Source organism: Aspergillus mulundensis, assembly GCF_003369625.1.
Source record: "Aspergillus mulundensis strain DSM 5745 chromosome Unknown scaffold_16, whole genome shotgun sequence".
Classification (NCBI taxonomy): domain Eukaryota; kingdom Fungi; phylum Ascomycota; class Eurotiomycetes; order Eurotiales; family Aspergillaceae; genus Aspergillus; species Aspergillus mulundensis.
The window spans coordinates 163,376-180,089 of NW_020797904.1; the positions used below are offsets into that span (position 1 = coordinate 163,376).

A 16,714-nucleotide genomic window follows, 5' to 3' on the forward strand; every position below is an offset into this window, starting at 1 on the left:
ATAGGACTAGGGGTTTTTTAGCCGCCAGAATACTAGTTATATACTTAAAAGTATTTAAAATATAGCCTTTTTTTAGCTTTTTTTTAAAAATATAATAACCTTTTTACTAACCTTAAGGTATAGTTTTTTTATTATAAAAGTATTTAATATATATTTTTTAATTACCTTGTACTTAAGCTAGCGGCAGCTTTTTATTTTTAGCTTAAATTTTTTAAAAACTTACCGGGCTAGGTTACTTGGAAGGCCTTAAATTAATTAAATATATTAAATATAATTATTTAATTTATTAATTTATATAATTTAGGCTAAAATTATATTATATTTTATAATATAATTATAAAGGTTATTAGTCCACGTGCATGGCTAACTTTTAAATTTTTTAAAATACTAGTATAATTATTTAATTTAGTACTGGTTAAGGCGCTGGTATTTATTTAGTATAATAATTTTTAAAACCTTTTAGTTTTATTTAGCGTATTTTTTTAAATTTTTAATAATATTTAAAATATTATAACTATAGTAGCCCGTTACTTAGGTAACTTTTTTTAATTTATTATAAATATTTTTATTTTTGCAGGCTTACTTATATATTTTTAAAAACCTAGTTATATTTTTATTATTAAATATAAGTGTGCCTAAAGTGCCAGGAATTAGTATAAGGGTAATTAATAAAAGGTAATACTTTTTTTTATTATACTTTTTATACTTTTAAAGGTGCCAGTATTATTACCGCGGGAGTTATTAAAAAGTATATAAATTTTATTAATAATATTATTAGGCTTACCTTTAACCGCGGGAAATATATTATTTAAAATTTTTAATTATAAGCATGGGTATTTATTTAGTATTTTTATTATTATTTTTACTTAAAAACTTAAATATATAAAATATTTTTATTTAATAATAAAAGTTAGCAAGCAGGCAGTAAGCTTATATATACTAAAAATTTTAAATAATTTTTTAAAGGGCTAGGTTTATAAATACTTAATAAAAAATAAAACTTTATAATTATAAAAAAAGACTTATAAAATATTTTTACTTTATTATTAAGTATTTAATATAACTATTTAAGTAGGCCCCTAAAAGCTTTACTTTAAATTTACTAGCTATATTTATATTAAATTTATTAATTTTATTATTTAATTTATTATATTTATTAGGTAATTAGTATTTCTTGGGATTTTTAGGTTTATTATTTCCTTAAAAATTACTAGGGTGCTTTATATATAACCCACCTGCTTTACTTACTAGGTTTAATTTATACTTATTATTTAATTTTTTTTAACCTTTAGGCCTTAATAATTTTTTGCCCCTTTTTTTAATAATTTTAAATAGTTAAGTTATTAAGGTATAACTACTAGTATTAAAAACTTTTAATTTAGGGGTTTAATAAATACTTTTTTTACCCTTATAATATTAAAAAAACATGCCCTGTGTTAGTTATTAATATATAAAAAAATAGTATTAAAGTATAAAAGCTAAAAAGCTAAATAATAATAGTATTTTAAAATTAAATAGTACGTAGTATAAGTAAAAATAATAGTAGGAAAAAAAATATATATATTAAAGTAAATAATAAACTAGGTATAAGAGGCAGGTAGTAAGGCTATAAGTACTATAGGAATTAATGTTAGGGTGCAACCCCACTATAGTATAATTAATATAATGGTTATAAAGTAAAATACTAGTTTTTTAGCAAATAAAGCAGCAGCTATAATAAATTCAAAATTTTATTTATTCAATAATAATCATAATCCTTAGTATTTGCCTTAAAATAATCTATGATAGTATGATAATAAATAATAAATATATTATAGTTCTTGGCTTAATTATTTTAATTTATAATACCTTGCTATAGGAAATAGGGATAGAACAAGTAACTTATTATCATGGTCATTGATTACCTATTTGCTAGTATGTAATACCAGTAATTAGAGCCTTAGTAATATTAAGGCTAGGGATAAAAGATTAGTAAGCTTTAGAGTTAGTAAGATTAGCTAAGTATTATTATTAAGTAGATTATTTTTATATTAGAATTAATACCTGCCTGTTAAATGTTTTTTATATAATACTTTACTATTTCTAAAAAAATTTATACTTGGATTTTTATATAAAAGTATTTAGGATTAAATTAAGTATGTAGTATTTATATATAGAAGCCTAAGCATATAAAATGTTAAAAAGTAATAAAATATTATATAAAGAATTTTAATAAGCAGATATTAGTTTTAATTTAAAAGGTAGTATAATTAGTAATAATACTTAGCTAACCTTACCAACTTTAATACTTGTTAACTTTTTATCTTGGGCTTTAATACTAACAAAGCTTTAATTACTAGTATTCATACTAATAAATAGGGAATCAACAGCCGCGATATTATCTATGAATTGAATATTAGTAAGTACTTTAGCAAAAGCTTTTTCTCTATTTTGAATAAACGAATATTGTTATTAAACTTTTTTTTTCCAGGACCAAGCATACTTTACTATTTTTTTAAATAATTACCTTTATATATTACAAGTATATTTATAATATATTGGCTTTTAAAAGCAGTTTAGAGGGCTTGAAAAACTTACCTTGGTGCTTATATAATAAAAAGGGGGCAGAATTTGAAAACATAAAATAAAACTAAGCAGTTTTAAATTTTATGATAGAAGACTAAGTGGTTTATTAAGCTTATAATTTATAGAGAAACCTTTTTTAACCTTATAAAAAGAACTAAGTATTAGTAGCTAGAAAGTTAGTATTGATACTCTTGATAAGTAAATTAATATAATATAAAATATTAGTACTTATAATAATTTTTGATTGGAGTGTTTTATAATAGACCAGGAAGTTATTAAGTAGCTTGCTAATAACTAGGGCATAAAAACCAGGGGCAAGACTCAAGAGGCAAAATTTACTACAAAAACCTTTTAAATATTACCCATATAAGTTCTTTTTTCGTGAGGTCTTTTTTTAATATATACTACTTTTTACATATTATTTTAATCTAGTATACTAAAAATAACTTTGCTTTTTTAATACCTAATTTTATATAAGTTTTTTTAAATATTAGAAATATTTTTAAAGGTTTTAGTATAAACTATACTATTTTAGCTAAGCATTATAAAAAGCATTAAAACTTTGAAAAGAAATAGTATAAAAGCTAGTTCTTACTTAATACTTAATGATCGAAAGCTTTTATAAATTATATTAATTAACAGGCTAATAAAGGCTTTTTTATACTTAAAATATAACTAAAAACCTAATAAAAATTATGAAAAAGCTAAAATAAATAACTAGGTTTTATACTAACTTCATAGATACTAAAATAAACTGATAAGTACCTATATAACTAGAATTAACTTTTTGAAAAAAAAAAACTAATTTGGCTTATAGATACTTTTATACTTTAAGCACCTGAAATATAAAATTAATGAATATAAGGTCCTGCGTAAGAAGACCTGTAATAAAAATAATTTTCTTTTATTAAAATACTTATAGAATATAAGGGAGTCTTTTTTTAAAAAAAACATTTTTAGGTAAAGGTCGAAGTAATATTTATAAAATAATAATTAAAAGTAAATAACTATTATTATATATATTTTAACTAGTAAAAATTACTATTTTAGGCCTATTTTACTAGTTAATTATAAGTAAATTATAAGATACCTGGCTTTAAAAGTTAAAACTTTCAATTTAATATTGACAATATATTTTTTTATTTTATTTTTTTTTTCAAAAAATAAAGAACAAGCTTAAATTAGCCTAGGTTGAGGATATTTTAAATAGAAAATTGAAAAAATTAAATACAAAGATATTAAAGGCTTCTTTTCCTAAATAACTATAAATTTGATATTATAATAAGCTTTTTAAACTTTTATAAAAAATAACTATATTATCCGCTATATTTAACTTATATTTTATAGTTCTTAAATATTAGGATCTTTCTTTAAATAAGATATATCATAATAAGCCAAATAGCTTCATATATTCCTACTAAGGCCTTAGTATAATTATAAAGTAACTATTTTTAGGCTATTTTTAGGCTTGAAATCAGGTTTTAATAACCAAAAAATTAATAATTTTTAAAAATTTACTAGTTCATTCTCCAAGGATTGTAAGCATATATTAAAATAATTTAAAAAAAATATAAATAAAACTTTAATATTTATGGAGTCTGCAAAGAAGCTATTATAAGTAAAAAATTAAAAATTTTCTAAAAATATAAAAAATACCCTTATACCTGAAAAATTTAAAAAACTTAATACTACAGTATATAAAATTTATACTTCTAAAATTACAGGCTAAGAACCTTAAAAATACCTTAATTAAAAAAAGTAAAAAAAAAACTTTTTATATTTCAACTCTAGGCCCTAAAAGATAATAACGTAATATTTTATTTTCCAAGAAAAGGTAGCAGGCCTGTAATCTTTAAAAATAAAAATTATATAATAAAAAGGCTTAAAAATAAGTAATACTAACTACAAGCTAAAAGGAATAAAGAAAATTTTCACAAAGTAAAAAAGGGTTATAAAGGCAGCTTAATACTGGCGTAAAGTAAAAAAGTTAAAAATAATCTTAAAAAATATGCTTATATAAATAAAAAGGCAAAATAATTGCTTTAAAATAATTTTAAATTAGCTAGGCTAAGTAAAAATAAATCCGTAATAATATTAAAATATTATTTTGAAAATTTGCCCCCATAGCCCTTAAATTCTAAGGCTGTATAATCTAGCTACTAAAGTAATATTAAAAGTTTTAAAATTATATATAAAGTAATTAGCTAGTGTAAAATATATTATTCAAATTTTAAGTTTTTATACCTTTTATATATATATATTAAAAAGCCTTATTTTTTAGTAGTAAAGATTAATTTTGGAATAGGAGGTAGACCGTAGGTTTAGGTAGTAGATAAGTAAGCACGGTACTGTAGGGAGACAGCCACGCCCACAACCCACCGGCTCCCACTCGGCTGCTCGGAAAATGCAACACAACTCTCCCACTCGGCATCCTTCATCTCTTCCAACACCCCTACACTCTCTTCCTATCAAATCATCATCCGTAAATCCGACGTACGCGTGTCCAAGGTGGCTTTCCCGGAATATTGGACCAGATGATTACGTGCGACTACCCGGGCTGCACCGCCCAGTACCGGCGAAAAGAGCACTTGACCCGCCACGCCCGGAAACACGCCCCGACGCAGAGTCTGCCATGCGAGGTGTGCAGCATGGTTTTCGACCGCGTGGACTCGCTGCGTCGTCATCGACTCGTGCATCGGAGGGAGAGGGAGGATGCGCCTCGGACGGTCAGGGCTTGTGACCGGTGCCACGCGAGTAAGACGAGATGTGATGGGGAATATCCTTGCGATGTTTGTTTGAGAAGAAATTTGAGATGCACGTTCGATCGGTTGACGAAGGTTGGAACTGGGTCTGGGCCTGGGCTTACGGGTGGGAACTCATACGAGCACTCGCAGGCGAAGTCACCACCGGAAACAACAAATGATGCGACAACGACTCGAGGCGATATCGCCCGACAAACCGCAATATCCGGCCCCGAGATCCAAGACCTCCTCCTCCAGCACGAGAGCAACCTCCGCGAGAAAGGCCTCCTGGGTACCCCTCCCCGGAGTCCGCAGCCTCAGAACCAAGGAAAAGACCTGGACATCGACAAATACGTCGCGGTGTACTTCTCTCACTTCCACTATCAATGGCCGGTCGTCCATCGCTTCTCCTTCGGAGGGACCAGGACCGAGCCGCAGGTTTTGGTGCTGGCTCTCGCTATGATTGGGCTTTGGGTTACCGGCGAGAAGAGTGCACGGGAGAGGGCAGAGAGTATGCATGAAAAGTTACTCGCGCTGCTTGAGAATCGCATGGTAAGTGCCGTCACTTCGATCTGATCGGGTATACTGAGCAGTACAGGACGAGTGGAAGCTTGACCGGGAATTCACAAACAAATCGTGGCCCATGAGCACATACCAAACCATAGTCCTGAACATCATCTTCGCCATCATCCGGGACGTCAATAAAGACATTTACGACCGCTGCCGTATCCTCCTCGACGCCGTAACGGCAACCTGCATAACCGGCGGCCTTTTCAACTTTTCCAAAATGCACGCTCTGCTGGAACCAGCCGACTCGGTGCTCTACTCCTGGACATACATGGAAGAAACGAAGCGTCTCGCGTTGACTATTTTCAAACTCAACCACCACTTCAACACGGGCATACTCCGCCTCTCGGACCTGCGCTTCCCTCTCCCCGACAGCGGGTATCTATGGGATGCGCCCGAAACGAAGGACTTCTACCGGCGATTCCACGCGCAAGTCGAATCCGGAACACGGCCTTGTGTAGATACGTCACCGCAATTGATATGCGACATCGTGAGTGATGTCAGGGAAGGACGCAAGGGCCTTGGGCTTCTCTTCGAAGCCGACAGTTGGCTGGGGTTTGTTGTGCAGCAAGCAAGCAGGCTCTGAAGGCTTGAAGGATATATCCGAAAAATGCATTACAGGATGGTCCGCTTGCTGCTGAAATATTCTGGGCGTGAAGATTCAGCCTGCAGCCCACCGGCTCCATTATTAAGCAGTGTTTGTAACAGACAACATGAGAGTGGGTCAAGGGGGTATTCTTATACTCCCTCAGGGGCAGTTTGTCTGAGAGTGCCATATCTCAGAGCTTCACCTTTTGAATCAGCTCGGTCGGCAGTCGCAGGCATTATAGCGCCATGGGTGGAGGTAACTCTATGCGGCCATCAGAGGCCTTAGCCAGGGCGTTATCGCACTTGACCAAAGGCATGAAGGTCGGGAGGCACGCATGCGGGCATCATTATCGGAATCATGACTGGTTCCTGCAGATGAACAGCTGGGGCCAGCTCGAGCTCCTCCGCCAGACCCTGTGCCGTCGCAGTCCCGAGCTGGAGTTTAGCAATGATCTTCTCACCGATATCGACAAGGTCCTTTCGTACAAACACAGTCACGCTCTTCTCACTCCATCTGCATCAATACCCCATCGGTTGATCTCCAACAATACCAGGATATCCGTGTGGAAAGGCGACATTACCACCCTGACCGACGTAACCGCCATCGTCAACGCAGCAAATTCCGCACTCCTCGGATGCTTCTAGCCGTCTCATCGATGTATCGACAACGTCATCCACTCTGCCGCTGGTCCTCGCCTGCGACAAGCGTGTTACGATTTGATGATCAAGCAGGGCCACGATGAGCCCGTTGGACAGGCGAAGGTGACACCCGGATTCAACCTCAACGCCAAATACGTCATTCACACCGTTGGCCCGGAACTCGGAACTGGTCAAGCGCCCACTGCGCTTCACCGGAAGCAGCTGAGTGACTGCTACAATTCATGCCTTGACGCGATGGAGAGATTGCCCGCGCTATTGGACGGCCGCAAGGTCGTTGCATTCTGCTGTATCTCCACGGGCCTGTTTGCATTTCCGCCTGATCTTGCCGCGCAGATTGCGATTGATACCGTGGTGAGGTGGTGCGTGGAGCATCCGGAGACTACTATCACCGATATCATCTTCGATACCTTTCTCGATACGGATTTCGATCTATACAACGACAAGCTCTCGTCTCTCGTCCAAGCGAACAGTGCCGTGAAGATCCTACCAGCTCAACCGGCGCCGACACCAAGACCCTCTCCTTCAATATCAACAGCCCGCTCATGGCTCGCCGAAGCAGACTACCTCATCATATCCGCAGGAGCCGGTCTCTCCGCCGCAACAGGCCTAGACTATACATCCCCGTCGCTCTTCGCAAAGAACTTCCCCGCCTTCCTCCCCCTGGGTCTCCGCCGCCTGTACGACGTCTTCGGCTTCACCGGGTGGAAATCCCCGGGCCAGAAATGGGGATACTACTTCACCCACCTGAACATGGTGCAGACATGGCCGCCATCGCCCCTCTACGCCTCTCTGCTAAGAATATCCTTCCGCTTCGGACCCCGCTCCTTCATCCGCACCTCAAATGCAGACGGCCTCTTCGTCGCGAACGCCTTCCACCCCTCGCGGATCTCTACGCCACAAGGCCAATACGCTTTCCTGCAATGCTTGGCCCAGTGTCGCCGGGAAGCGGTGTTCCCGTCCGCGCCGTTCGTCAATGCAGCCATGCCATTTTTAGACCCAGTCACGCAGGAACTCACCGACGCGTCGAAGGTCCCGAGCTGTCGGTACTGCGACGGCGAACTCACGCTCTGTGTTCGGGGCGGGGATTACTTCAATGATTCTCCATTCCAGGGACAGGAGAGGGAGTATGCGCGTTTCCTAGAACATATACTATCTGAAGTGCAGCATGGCAAGAAGGCGGTAATCCTTGAGCTGGGGGTTGGACTGAACACGCCGGCTGTGCTGAGGTGGCCGAGCGAGGAGCTTGTTGAGGGGGCGGCGAATGCAGCTGGAGGTGGGGGGGTCAGGTTGGTTCGGGCGGGGCTTGAGGCCGCGGGGTGTGTGCCTTGGGAGCTTGAGGAGGGGGGTGTTGGTGTTGGGGTTTCGGGGGATTTGGGGGGTGTTGTTGGGATGTTGGGGGGTGAGTAGGTATTCTCATGCAATGCAATAGAACTATATTCAGCTCCGGCCCATCCCTCCTACACAACCACATAGATTCTAACTAGTCACCCACCAGCCCGTCTCAACACCCTCCAGCTAATAATCCGCATTCCACAACGGCCGCACCCCAAACGCCGCCGCATACGGCTGAAAGGCCACACAAACGCCCTCATCCCCAGCGGTGAACGTATAAACCGGCTCACTCGTACACTCCGGATCCTCATACGCCACAATCTCCCACCCCTGATTCCCGCTCTGAATGCCCGCAGAGTACTGCACGGTCCCGACACCGCCGGGGTTAATATAGTAGCAGGGCTGCGGGTTATTCAGCCCGAGAATTGCACCGGCCCTTGAGCAGTCCGTGCCGAGGAAGGGGGCGACGAGGGAGAGGGATAGATCGAAGCTGCTGGGTACGGGGACGGAGGAATCCGGTGGGATTGTAGTGATGGGACCGGTTTGGTTGGAGAGGAGGTGGCCGGCGTAGTTGGAGATGTGTTCCTCTGTTTCATTTCACGGTTAGATGGGAGGGGGAGGAGGGGGAAGGGTGTACCTAGGTTCAGCGACGCCGCGACGTTAGGGTTGAAGTTCCCGCGACATGTGCAGGATAGGACGCCGGAGGAGACGGCGCAGTCGACGCAGGAACCGAGGAAGCGCCCGCTGTTTTACCGCAGTATCATCAGATCACGCCCTGTCTAATCTTGGAAGGTAGAAGGGGAAATAGGACGGAAGGGCCGGGAATGGGAAGGCATACTTCTCAACCCACTAGTTAAACATGTACGTTAGCAACATCACTCTTCCGGGCTAGATAAGCATAGAGCGTGAAGCGTACGTACCTCGAGGTTCCCATTATTGTTCACGATCTTGTTATTCAGGAAGACGCTGCTGGTGATCGAGGAGCCGCTGCCAGTCGGACAGGTCGCGACGAGCCAGTTATCGGTGAGGGAGATGTCGGTGCATTCGGAGGAGAAGCCCTGCGCTGAGGCGAGACCAGCGCCAGTGAGGGCGAGGAGGAAGGAGGGGCGATGCATTGCGGCTTTGCTGTGGAGGATTGAAGGTGGTGAGAAGCTGGAGGGGAAGTAGGAGGGTAGGTGTAGGTTAGGCGGTTTTATACCTGCAGCTTATAGCATACTGAACGTATGCTTCTCGTCTCTATATTAAAGCTCTGCATGACCATCTCCAACGGAGTTATCCGCCAGTACCTTACCATCATTCATGACTCGAGTGTACAACCAACAGTAAGATGAATCTGTCATTCGTCAGGGCGTATTCGTGGCTGCGCTAGGGTCTTGACGAAGCGGCCATTGTTACATTTAATATATCAGAGTAAGCACTGCCCGCTTGATCCGTTCCATAGGCGGGATAGTGCAGAAGTCCTTCTGGAACGCCTTAGTTGTCAAATCATTTATGCCATCTAGCTCAATTGCCATACCAATTCCAGTGATATTCTGTGTAGTCGAAACGACCCGCCAAATGGGCCAGTGGATTGCAAATTCCCGGTCCCTATCTCAAAGTTGTCTATCCATCCAATCAACGATCATGCAGGATCAGGGCCCTAGTTATTAAACAGTCTGCAGTAGCCTGGTCAAGGAAACACCTCAAGCATCAACCCTAATCTTCGTATACGCTAGGAGTAGCGGAGGATTCGGCCCCAACAGCAACGACCATCACAGGGCCGTAGTCTTACAAAGCACTTGCTAAGCTTGTGAGAACGTGGAGGGCTCACTCAGAAGAAATGCAGCTAATGCAGCACTCCGTATTTATGTACAGAGTAGTTGTGTCGCGTCATTGGCCGGACCTCTGGCCAATCATACCAAGCTGATGTAAGCTCAAGAGACAAGTTACGTGAACCTTCCTCCTCCCCGTGAGCCCTCCTCCACCACCAGGGCTGCTTCTCCTTTTGTTGAGAGAGTCCAAGATGAACCGCCTCACCCATCGCCTGAAGCAGTCCATCTTTGGGCGTCCGCCTTGTCCAATCAGGAGATTCTCCACCCCAGGTCCCTCCACCGATCCAACCAACAAACTAGAGGAAGAAAAGCTAGCAGGGTACTCACCGGCGCATTTCTACCCTGTGAAGATCGGCGAGGTGTTTCGCTCAAGATACCAGGTGCTTGGAAAACTGGGCTATGGGGGGCATTCGACTGTGTGGCTCTGCAGAGACCTACAGTAAGTTCCAGGTTGCGCGGAATTGAGATTCACGACTGGAAAGTAGCAGGCAGCATGTCTATGTGACGCTGAAGATGTGCGAACATGGCTCGAGCCATGGGAGAAGAGAGCAAGAGGTGTACAAACATCTCAGAGACATCAAGACTAGCCACGTAGGGTCAATGCTCGTGCGGCGCGCCATCGATGACTTTCAACTACGCTCTACGGATGGCACCCACTCCTACCAATGCTTCGTGCATCCTCCTCTAGCAATGAGTGTGTGTGAGCTACGCCATCGAACCTCGGAGAAGCTACTCCCAGAAGACTTGCTCAAGCCAACCTTGATCCACCTCCTTCTTGCCCTCGACTTTCTCCACACAGAGGCCAAGGTTGTTCATACCGATATACAAGGAAACAACATCCTGCTGAGCGTGGAGGATGAGTCGATCCTTGTTGACTTCGAGGAGGCAGAGAGATCCAGTGCTAGCCCTTGCAAAATCACCAAAGACCGCGTGATTTATGCCTCTCGGGACCTCGGGATTCCAAAGGTGCATGGCCGTCCTATCCTGTCGGACTTTGGGGAGGCTCGCTTCATCTCGGGTTTAGGCGACCGCTGGGAGGATGTGCAGCCCCTGGTTTATCGAGCTCCAGAGGTCATTTTGCGCATTCCGTGGAATGAGAAGATTGATATCTGGAACGTGGGGGTTCTTGTATGCGTATGTCACAGCACGGCTGTCCTGCGAAAGACTAATTACCTTATAGGCCTGGAATCTTTTCGAAAGGGAGCCTCTCTTCTACGCCCGCGATCCAAACGGGCACGTCTCAGACAGCCACCACCTCGCTGGGATGACAGCGGTCATGGGCACCCCTCCAAAGCAATTTCTCCGGAAGAGCGAGTATGCAAGGAAGTTTTTCGATGACGAGGGTACGTTGCGCCCTTGCAAAATGCCTATTAAGCACGACTAATGTTTCAGAACTAGGCAACTGGACCGGCATTGCCGAAGTTCCTTCCAGACATTTGGAGAAACTGGAAGGCAATTTGAGAGACTCATCGCAGACTCTATTTCTCGGCTTCATGCGGAAAATGCTCCAGTGGGAACCGGAAAATCGCGCATCTGCGAAAGAGTTACTGGCCGACCCTTGGCTGAAGTCAACCTAATTCAGGCTGGCTTCCAGCGGCCTAAATTTGGCGGTTTCACATCGGTGTATTCTCCATTTACAGGCTGTGAGGGAGACCATGGATTCGATCGATAGTTTGTTTATCCTTGGTCTCCAGACGGACCGAGAGCACGTCCTCTGGAGCGCTGGAATCGTCATGAGATGGGTGCGGCTCAGATCCTCTGCAACACAAACTCGGTTCTGCCCAGCACCTAGGAAGAGGAAAGCTTGATCTGGCATAAAGCCTGATCTCTGCACACTCAAAATCCGGATTCCGTTGCCTTGGTCAGATACATGGGATAACTGAAGGTATACCATGAAGATACTTACAGCCTGCTCTTCCCGCCAGGGACCACGATCCATGGGACCTCGCCAGACGGGTGGAAGGTCTTCCAACCTTGCCCCGGCTTTTCCACGCAACTGACAGGATCGGAATCATTGTGTGGCTTGCTTGAAGACCACCAGCATAGTGGCCGGGTCTCGGGGATGGGACTTTAAAAAAGGGAGGTGTGGTGAGATTGGAACCGAATGGTTGCTGAAGGAAAACTCTGATAGCCAGGAGGCCAGTTTTACTTGAGAGGTATTCCTTCTGAGGTGTACAAGGATAGGAAACAGTGCCTAGATCAGTGTTATAAGTAACAGTATAATATTTATAGCCTTTAATAAGGGCCATGCTATCAGATAGCAGGAACTATATCAACAACATAGTAATAGTACTATATAGCCTATATTTAAAGGGCATTGCAATGGTGCAAGATTGATCCACGATTTGTGACGGCTATTACTCTCTCACACTAACCTACTTTATTGCAGAAAGCCCTATTTCTTCTCAGTACTTGCAGTACCAACGGTAGCAAGACAAAGAAGGTGATATATGCTGGAGGAACTGGACTTGACAGGCTCTTGCTACACCAATCTAAACTTATCTCTTTGTCGAATCAACCATACTTGTACAGTAGTCCAGCCGGGAGTTATCTGGCTGCGCATTGTCACAACATCGAGACTCTTTGTATAGACTATATCAGTAAACGATTCGGCCCCTTACAAAGCATTTGCTAAGCTCCCACGAGAAAATCAGGAATACTCCTGCTCTTCACATAGAACTCGCTATTGCGTTTCTTCGGGCCTAGATTCGGCGCTTCGCGTCGAACAAACATCTTCCAGTACTCGAGCGTCTTGTATATCTCCCGTCCGAAACAGTGCCAGGCGGTGATATTGAGCTGTCCCCCATCGCTAGCGGAGTACTCGACGCGGAACTTCGTCGGACAGCTGCGGCAGCGAAATATGAATCCCGCCTCTTGTTCTGACGCGATCATCTGCGCCTCCTCGCTGGGTGCGGGCTTGCGGAATGTGTCTGCCTTCGCGACGCCATGGCGATGGGTGTCTGGGAATGCGGTGGCAATGGCGTGAGTTAGGAGAGGCCCGTTTGAAGACCCCTTTGTGTGGTACGTCTCTAGTGCCGGCGAAGTGCTGGTCGTGAGGTGTGCACAGATGCGGAGAGGGAGGGTTGTTATATGCTCGGCCGTGAGGAGCCCCGACGGACGGAGATGATACTCCTGCTTCAAGACAAGACTGCGGTCTATCCACCGTGCTGACGAGCGAAGTCGGTAATGCAGTGGCCCCTGCGAGACCGTGAAGTCGCCGTTGAACAGGTCGACTGCTGGATTCTGAGAGAGATCGTCAGGCCTTGAGTTGAAGGCCTGCCCGATGTGGAATAGGACGACGCTGTACCCTCCCAACGGCGTCTGTGGCCAGGAGTCCATTGACGCCTCCTGCCCGAAACACGCTTTGGTGAATTTTGTGGTGCGGTGGGCGTGGGGTGGTTTGAGCGGTGGGTGCAGTATCCCGCAGTGAGGACAGTATTCTAGGCTAGGCAGATCGCGGTGCAAGAGCTCGTAGAGTGTAAGATCGGATGGTTGGTAGGGTTGGTAATTGCGTTTGAATTCCTTCCAAGCTGCGGTCCCGATGGCGTGGAGAGCGGCTTTGCAGGTCAAGGTCAGGCATACTTTGGCGGTTGGAGAGAGGTGAGCGATGATCTCGTCGAAGAGCTCACGGGGGAGACTGAGAAGAGGTGTTTTGAGGTTCGCATCGGAATCAGTGGTTCGTCGCATGTAACTTGGCTTGGGGGGCTTCCTTGCTGGGTTAGGGCTCGAAAGTGTGTGGCCGTGGTTCGGCTGAGGGCCTGCTTGCATGCGCTTGGACCGTCGAATTGGTGGCATATTCGAGGACTTTGATTCTCGCAGTAGAAACTTGGAACCGGTGAAGCTTTCTTATACAGACGCCTCTAGGCAGGAGCCGTTGCTGGTGCCTGCCGCGGATCCACTGCTGAACACGCCTTAATGATGCACCTCTGTTACTAAGACAGTACCGACTCTTCGATTGTTAGAGAAGGGCTGGATGTCTTGATGGCTACCGCATGATTTAGTTAAAGCAAGCATGGATCTCCCTCGACTCTGAGGGACAATGGCGTCGGAACGCAGGACAGAGTTCAGCGTAACAGGCTCCTTGTCTTGATTTGCTTCTTCAGCCATCATTGCGGGACATTCCGATTCGCAGTGGTCGTCTGACGTGCATACAAGCTGCGAACTATTGGAGATGATCGACCGCTGGAGGAAGGGATAGCAATACACAGCAGGCGATTCGCCAGACACATGCAGTCATGCTGCATTATTGTGTGATAAAAAGGTTTCCTCCACCTGGAGTCACCGCGGTCGGTAGTTATCAGGATCCGGTCTGACTCACCTTTCTCAACTCGACATTTTCTGTCTTCTATCGACATACGGAGATTATAACCATGGTGGCATCAGAAGAGTCTCCGCTGCTACGTCCCAGCGATGAAGAGGCCGGCGAAGAATACACCGCAAGAAAAGAACCCGACACGTTTGTCATCTACGCTGCGTTCTTGGGTAAGCTGCCGTGCTCTTGGATTAGAAGTTATCTGACGTTACGCAGGCGTCTTCATAGCAAGCGCCGATGAAATGCTCGTGATATCGACCTACAGCGCGATCGCATCGCAGTTCCACCGGCTTTCTGAAGGCTCGTGGTTGCTCCTTGCATACAACTTTGGCTACTGCATCTCGCTGCCGGTGGTGAGTGGATGTCAGTATAAACAAGAAGAGACTGACGTGTCCAGTTCAGCACGCTCGGAGACCAGTATGGCCGAAAGCGGGTGCTTGTTTGGTCGTGTGTGCTGTTCGCACTTAGCTGTGTTGCATGGTAACCGGGCTCCCGGTGACATTCTAGCATACTTTTATACTAATGGATGCAGTGGCGCGAGCATGTCCATTCCGCAGCTGGTCCTGTCAAGAGTGCTTGCTGGATCCAGTGGCGCAGGGATCCTGGTCATGGCCTCGGTGATTATCACCGGTGAGTACCTGATCTGCAAAGTCATCGACACTGACAAGGGCATTAGATATAACTCCTCCAGATGAGGTAGCCCTGTACCGCGGCTACCAGAACGTGATCAACATCAGTGGGCGCAGTCTCGGAGGCCCTATGGGAGGTTTCCTAGCCGATACAGTCGGATGGCGATGGTCTCGCCCCCCTAAGTAGGATATCTTGTAGAAGAGACTGACATAGCTAGGTCATTCTTCGGCCAGGTCCCAGCCGTCATCGGCTGCGCGCTATTCTGCTTCTACCGTCTCCCGTCCTACCTCAACGACACAGAAACAAAAGAAGAGGCCACCGAAAGACCAGCACCACCGTCAGGCATCCGCGACCTCGACTTTGCAGGCCTCTTCACCTTTGCTGGCACTATCCTCCTCATGCTCTTCCTCCTCCGCGCCCTAGGAGCTCAAACCGCGGACATGTTCTTCCAGACATCGCTCCTTGCATTCTTCTTTCTATGCGGCTGCATTCTCTTCGTCGTGATCGAGCTCTTCTGGGCGCAGAAGCCACTCGTCCCGATCCGACTCTTCTCGCAAACGATTGGCATTTATTTCGCATTCCAGGCATTGATCTTAGGCGGGCGGCTTGCTGTACGTCCGCCCTCTTTCCTCTCCTTCCAACGGCCAAATACTGACATAAAATTGGCCGAACTAGTTCAACGCCAACACCGTGCCTTATTTCATCCGCATACACCACGCAAGCGACTCCCTTGCTTCGCTAGGCCTGGTTGCTAGCATGGTAGGTGTAGGCATCGGCGGCGTCGTCTGCGGGCTGGTGATCAAGCGGTATGCTCTAACATTGAGCCATGTCCATGTTTCTGCTAACAGCCCACAGCACGAAGCGCTCCAAGCCCCCAATCCTCTTCGCCCTGGCCATCAATCTCATCTTCCACACACTGATCTTCCTCTCCTGGCGCCATCAGCACGACTCCACGCCCCAACGGCACATCCGCGACGGCCTCTATCTCCTCGGCACGGGTCTTGCGCCGGGTATTCTCTTCCCAGCGCTCTTCACGGCTATGGCGGCCGTTGCGCCGGAGGGCCAGCTGCACGCTTGTATCGGGACGTATTACCTCTGCCAGCAGCTCGGCCTGATGATTGGGCCTGCGGCTGCGGCGGCGGTCAGTCAAAGCACCTTTGAGAGGGGGCTTTGGAGGAGGCTGGGTGGGGTTGAGCAGAAGAGGGTGGTATGTCACGCTTTCGCTTCGAAGATTGGAATGAGGAGTGCTAACCTCACTGTCCGGCTGCAGCTCATTAATCGCATTCTCAATGAAGTCCGCTTTGCCGAGACCCTTCCGGCGAATGTGCAGCGGGTTGTTAGGGAGTGTTACCTTGCGGGATTCCAGTATCTGCCGCGTATGTTCTCGCTCTTCCTGATAAGGCCAAGACCGCTGATGTGCTTTCTGCTGCAGTGTTTCCCGTCGCCGCTACGGCTATCATGCTTCCGGTCCTGCTGGTCCTCAGGGAGCCGAGGCTTGCCTGAGTATA

The 16,714-nt window shown here is 44.4% G+C and overlaps 6 protein-coding genes across 6 annotated transcripts; 4 read left to right on the forward strand and 2 right to left on the reverse strand.

Moving 5' to 3' along the window:
• Positions 1–5,213: 5,213 nt before the first annotated feature.
• DSM5745_10629 (Zn(II)2Cys6 transcription factor) lies at positions 5,214–6,459 on the forward strand (the record flags this gene model as incomplete). Its single annotated transcript, XM_026752645.1, has 2 exons — positions 5,214–5,858; positions 5,905–6,459. The coding sequence occupies 2 exons, from the start codon at positions 5,214–5,216 to the stop codon at positions 6,457–6,459; spliced, it is 1,200 nt and encodes a 399-aa protein (XP_026598663.1).
• Positions 6,460–6,836: 377 nt separating this feature from the next.
• DSM5745_10630 (uncharacterized protein) lies at positions 6,837–8,528 on the forward strand (the record flags this gene model as incomplete). Its single annotated transcript, XM_026752646.1, has 2 exons — positions 6,837–7,055; positions 7,107–8,528. 2 exons carry the CDS (start codon positions 6,837–6,839, stop codon positions 8,526–8,528), a joined length of 1,641 nt encoding a protein of 546 aa, XP_026598664.1.
• Positions 8,529–8,636: 108 nt separating this feature from the next.
• Positions 8,637–9,568, reverse strand: DSM5745_10631 (uncharacterized protein; the record flags this gene model as incomplete). The annotated part of the gene is made up of 4 exons (XM_026752647.1): positions 8,637–9,040; positions 9,091–9,197; positions 9,292–9,302; positions 9,374–9,568. The coding sequence occupies 4 exons, from the start codon at positions 9,566–9,568 to the stop codon at positions 8,637–8,639; spliced, it is 717 nt and encodes a 238-aa protein (XP_026598665.1).
• Positions 9,569–10,455: 887 nt separating this feature from the next.
• On the forward strand, positions 10,456–11,841 carry DSM5745_10632 (putative Serine protein kinase; the record flags this gene model as incomplete). The annotated part of the gene is made up of 4 exons (XM_026752648.1): positions 10,456–10,703; positions 10,753–11,392; positions 11,445–11,607; positions 11,663–11,841. 4 exons carry the CDS (start codon positions 10,456–10,458, stop codon positions 11,839–11,841), a joined length of 1,230 nt encoding a protein of 409 aa, XP_026598666.1.
• A 1,054-nt stretch (positions 11,842–12,895) lies between these two features.
• DSM5745_10633 (uncharacterized protein) lies at positions 12,896–14,059 on the reverse strand (the record flags this gene model as incomplete). Its single annotated transcript, XM_026752649.1, has 1 exon — positions 12,896–14,059. The coding sequence occupies one exon, from the start codon at positions 14,057–14,059 to the stop codon at positions 12,896–12,898; it is 1,164 nt and encodes a 387-aa protein (XP_026598667.1).
• A 575-nt stretch (positions 14,060–14,634) lies between these two features.
• DSM5745_10634 (uncharacterized protein) lies at positions 14,635–16,709 on the forward strand (the record flags this gene model as incomplete). The annotated part of the gene is made up of 8 exons (XM_026752650.1): positions 14,635–14,746; positions 14,793–15,025; positions 15,109–15,206; positions 15,424–15,817; positions 15,882–16,012; positions 16,062–16,413; positions 16,477–16,582; positions 16,639–16,709. 8 exons carry the CDS (start codon positions 14,635–14,637, stop codon positions 16,707–16,709), a joined length of 1,497 nt encoding a protein of 498 aa, XP_026598668.1.
• Between the last annotated feature and the right edge of the window lie 5 nt (positions 16,710–16,714).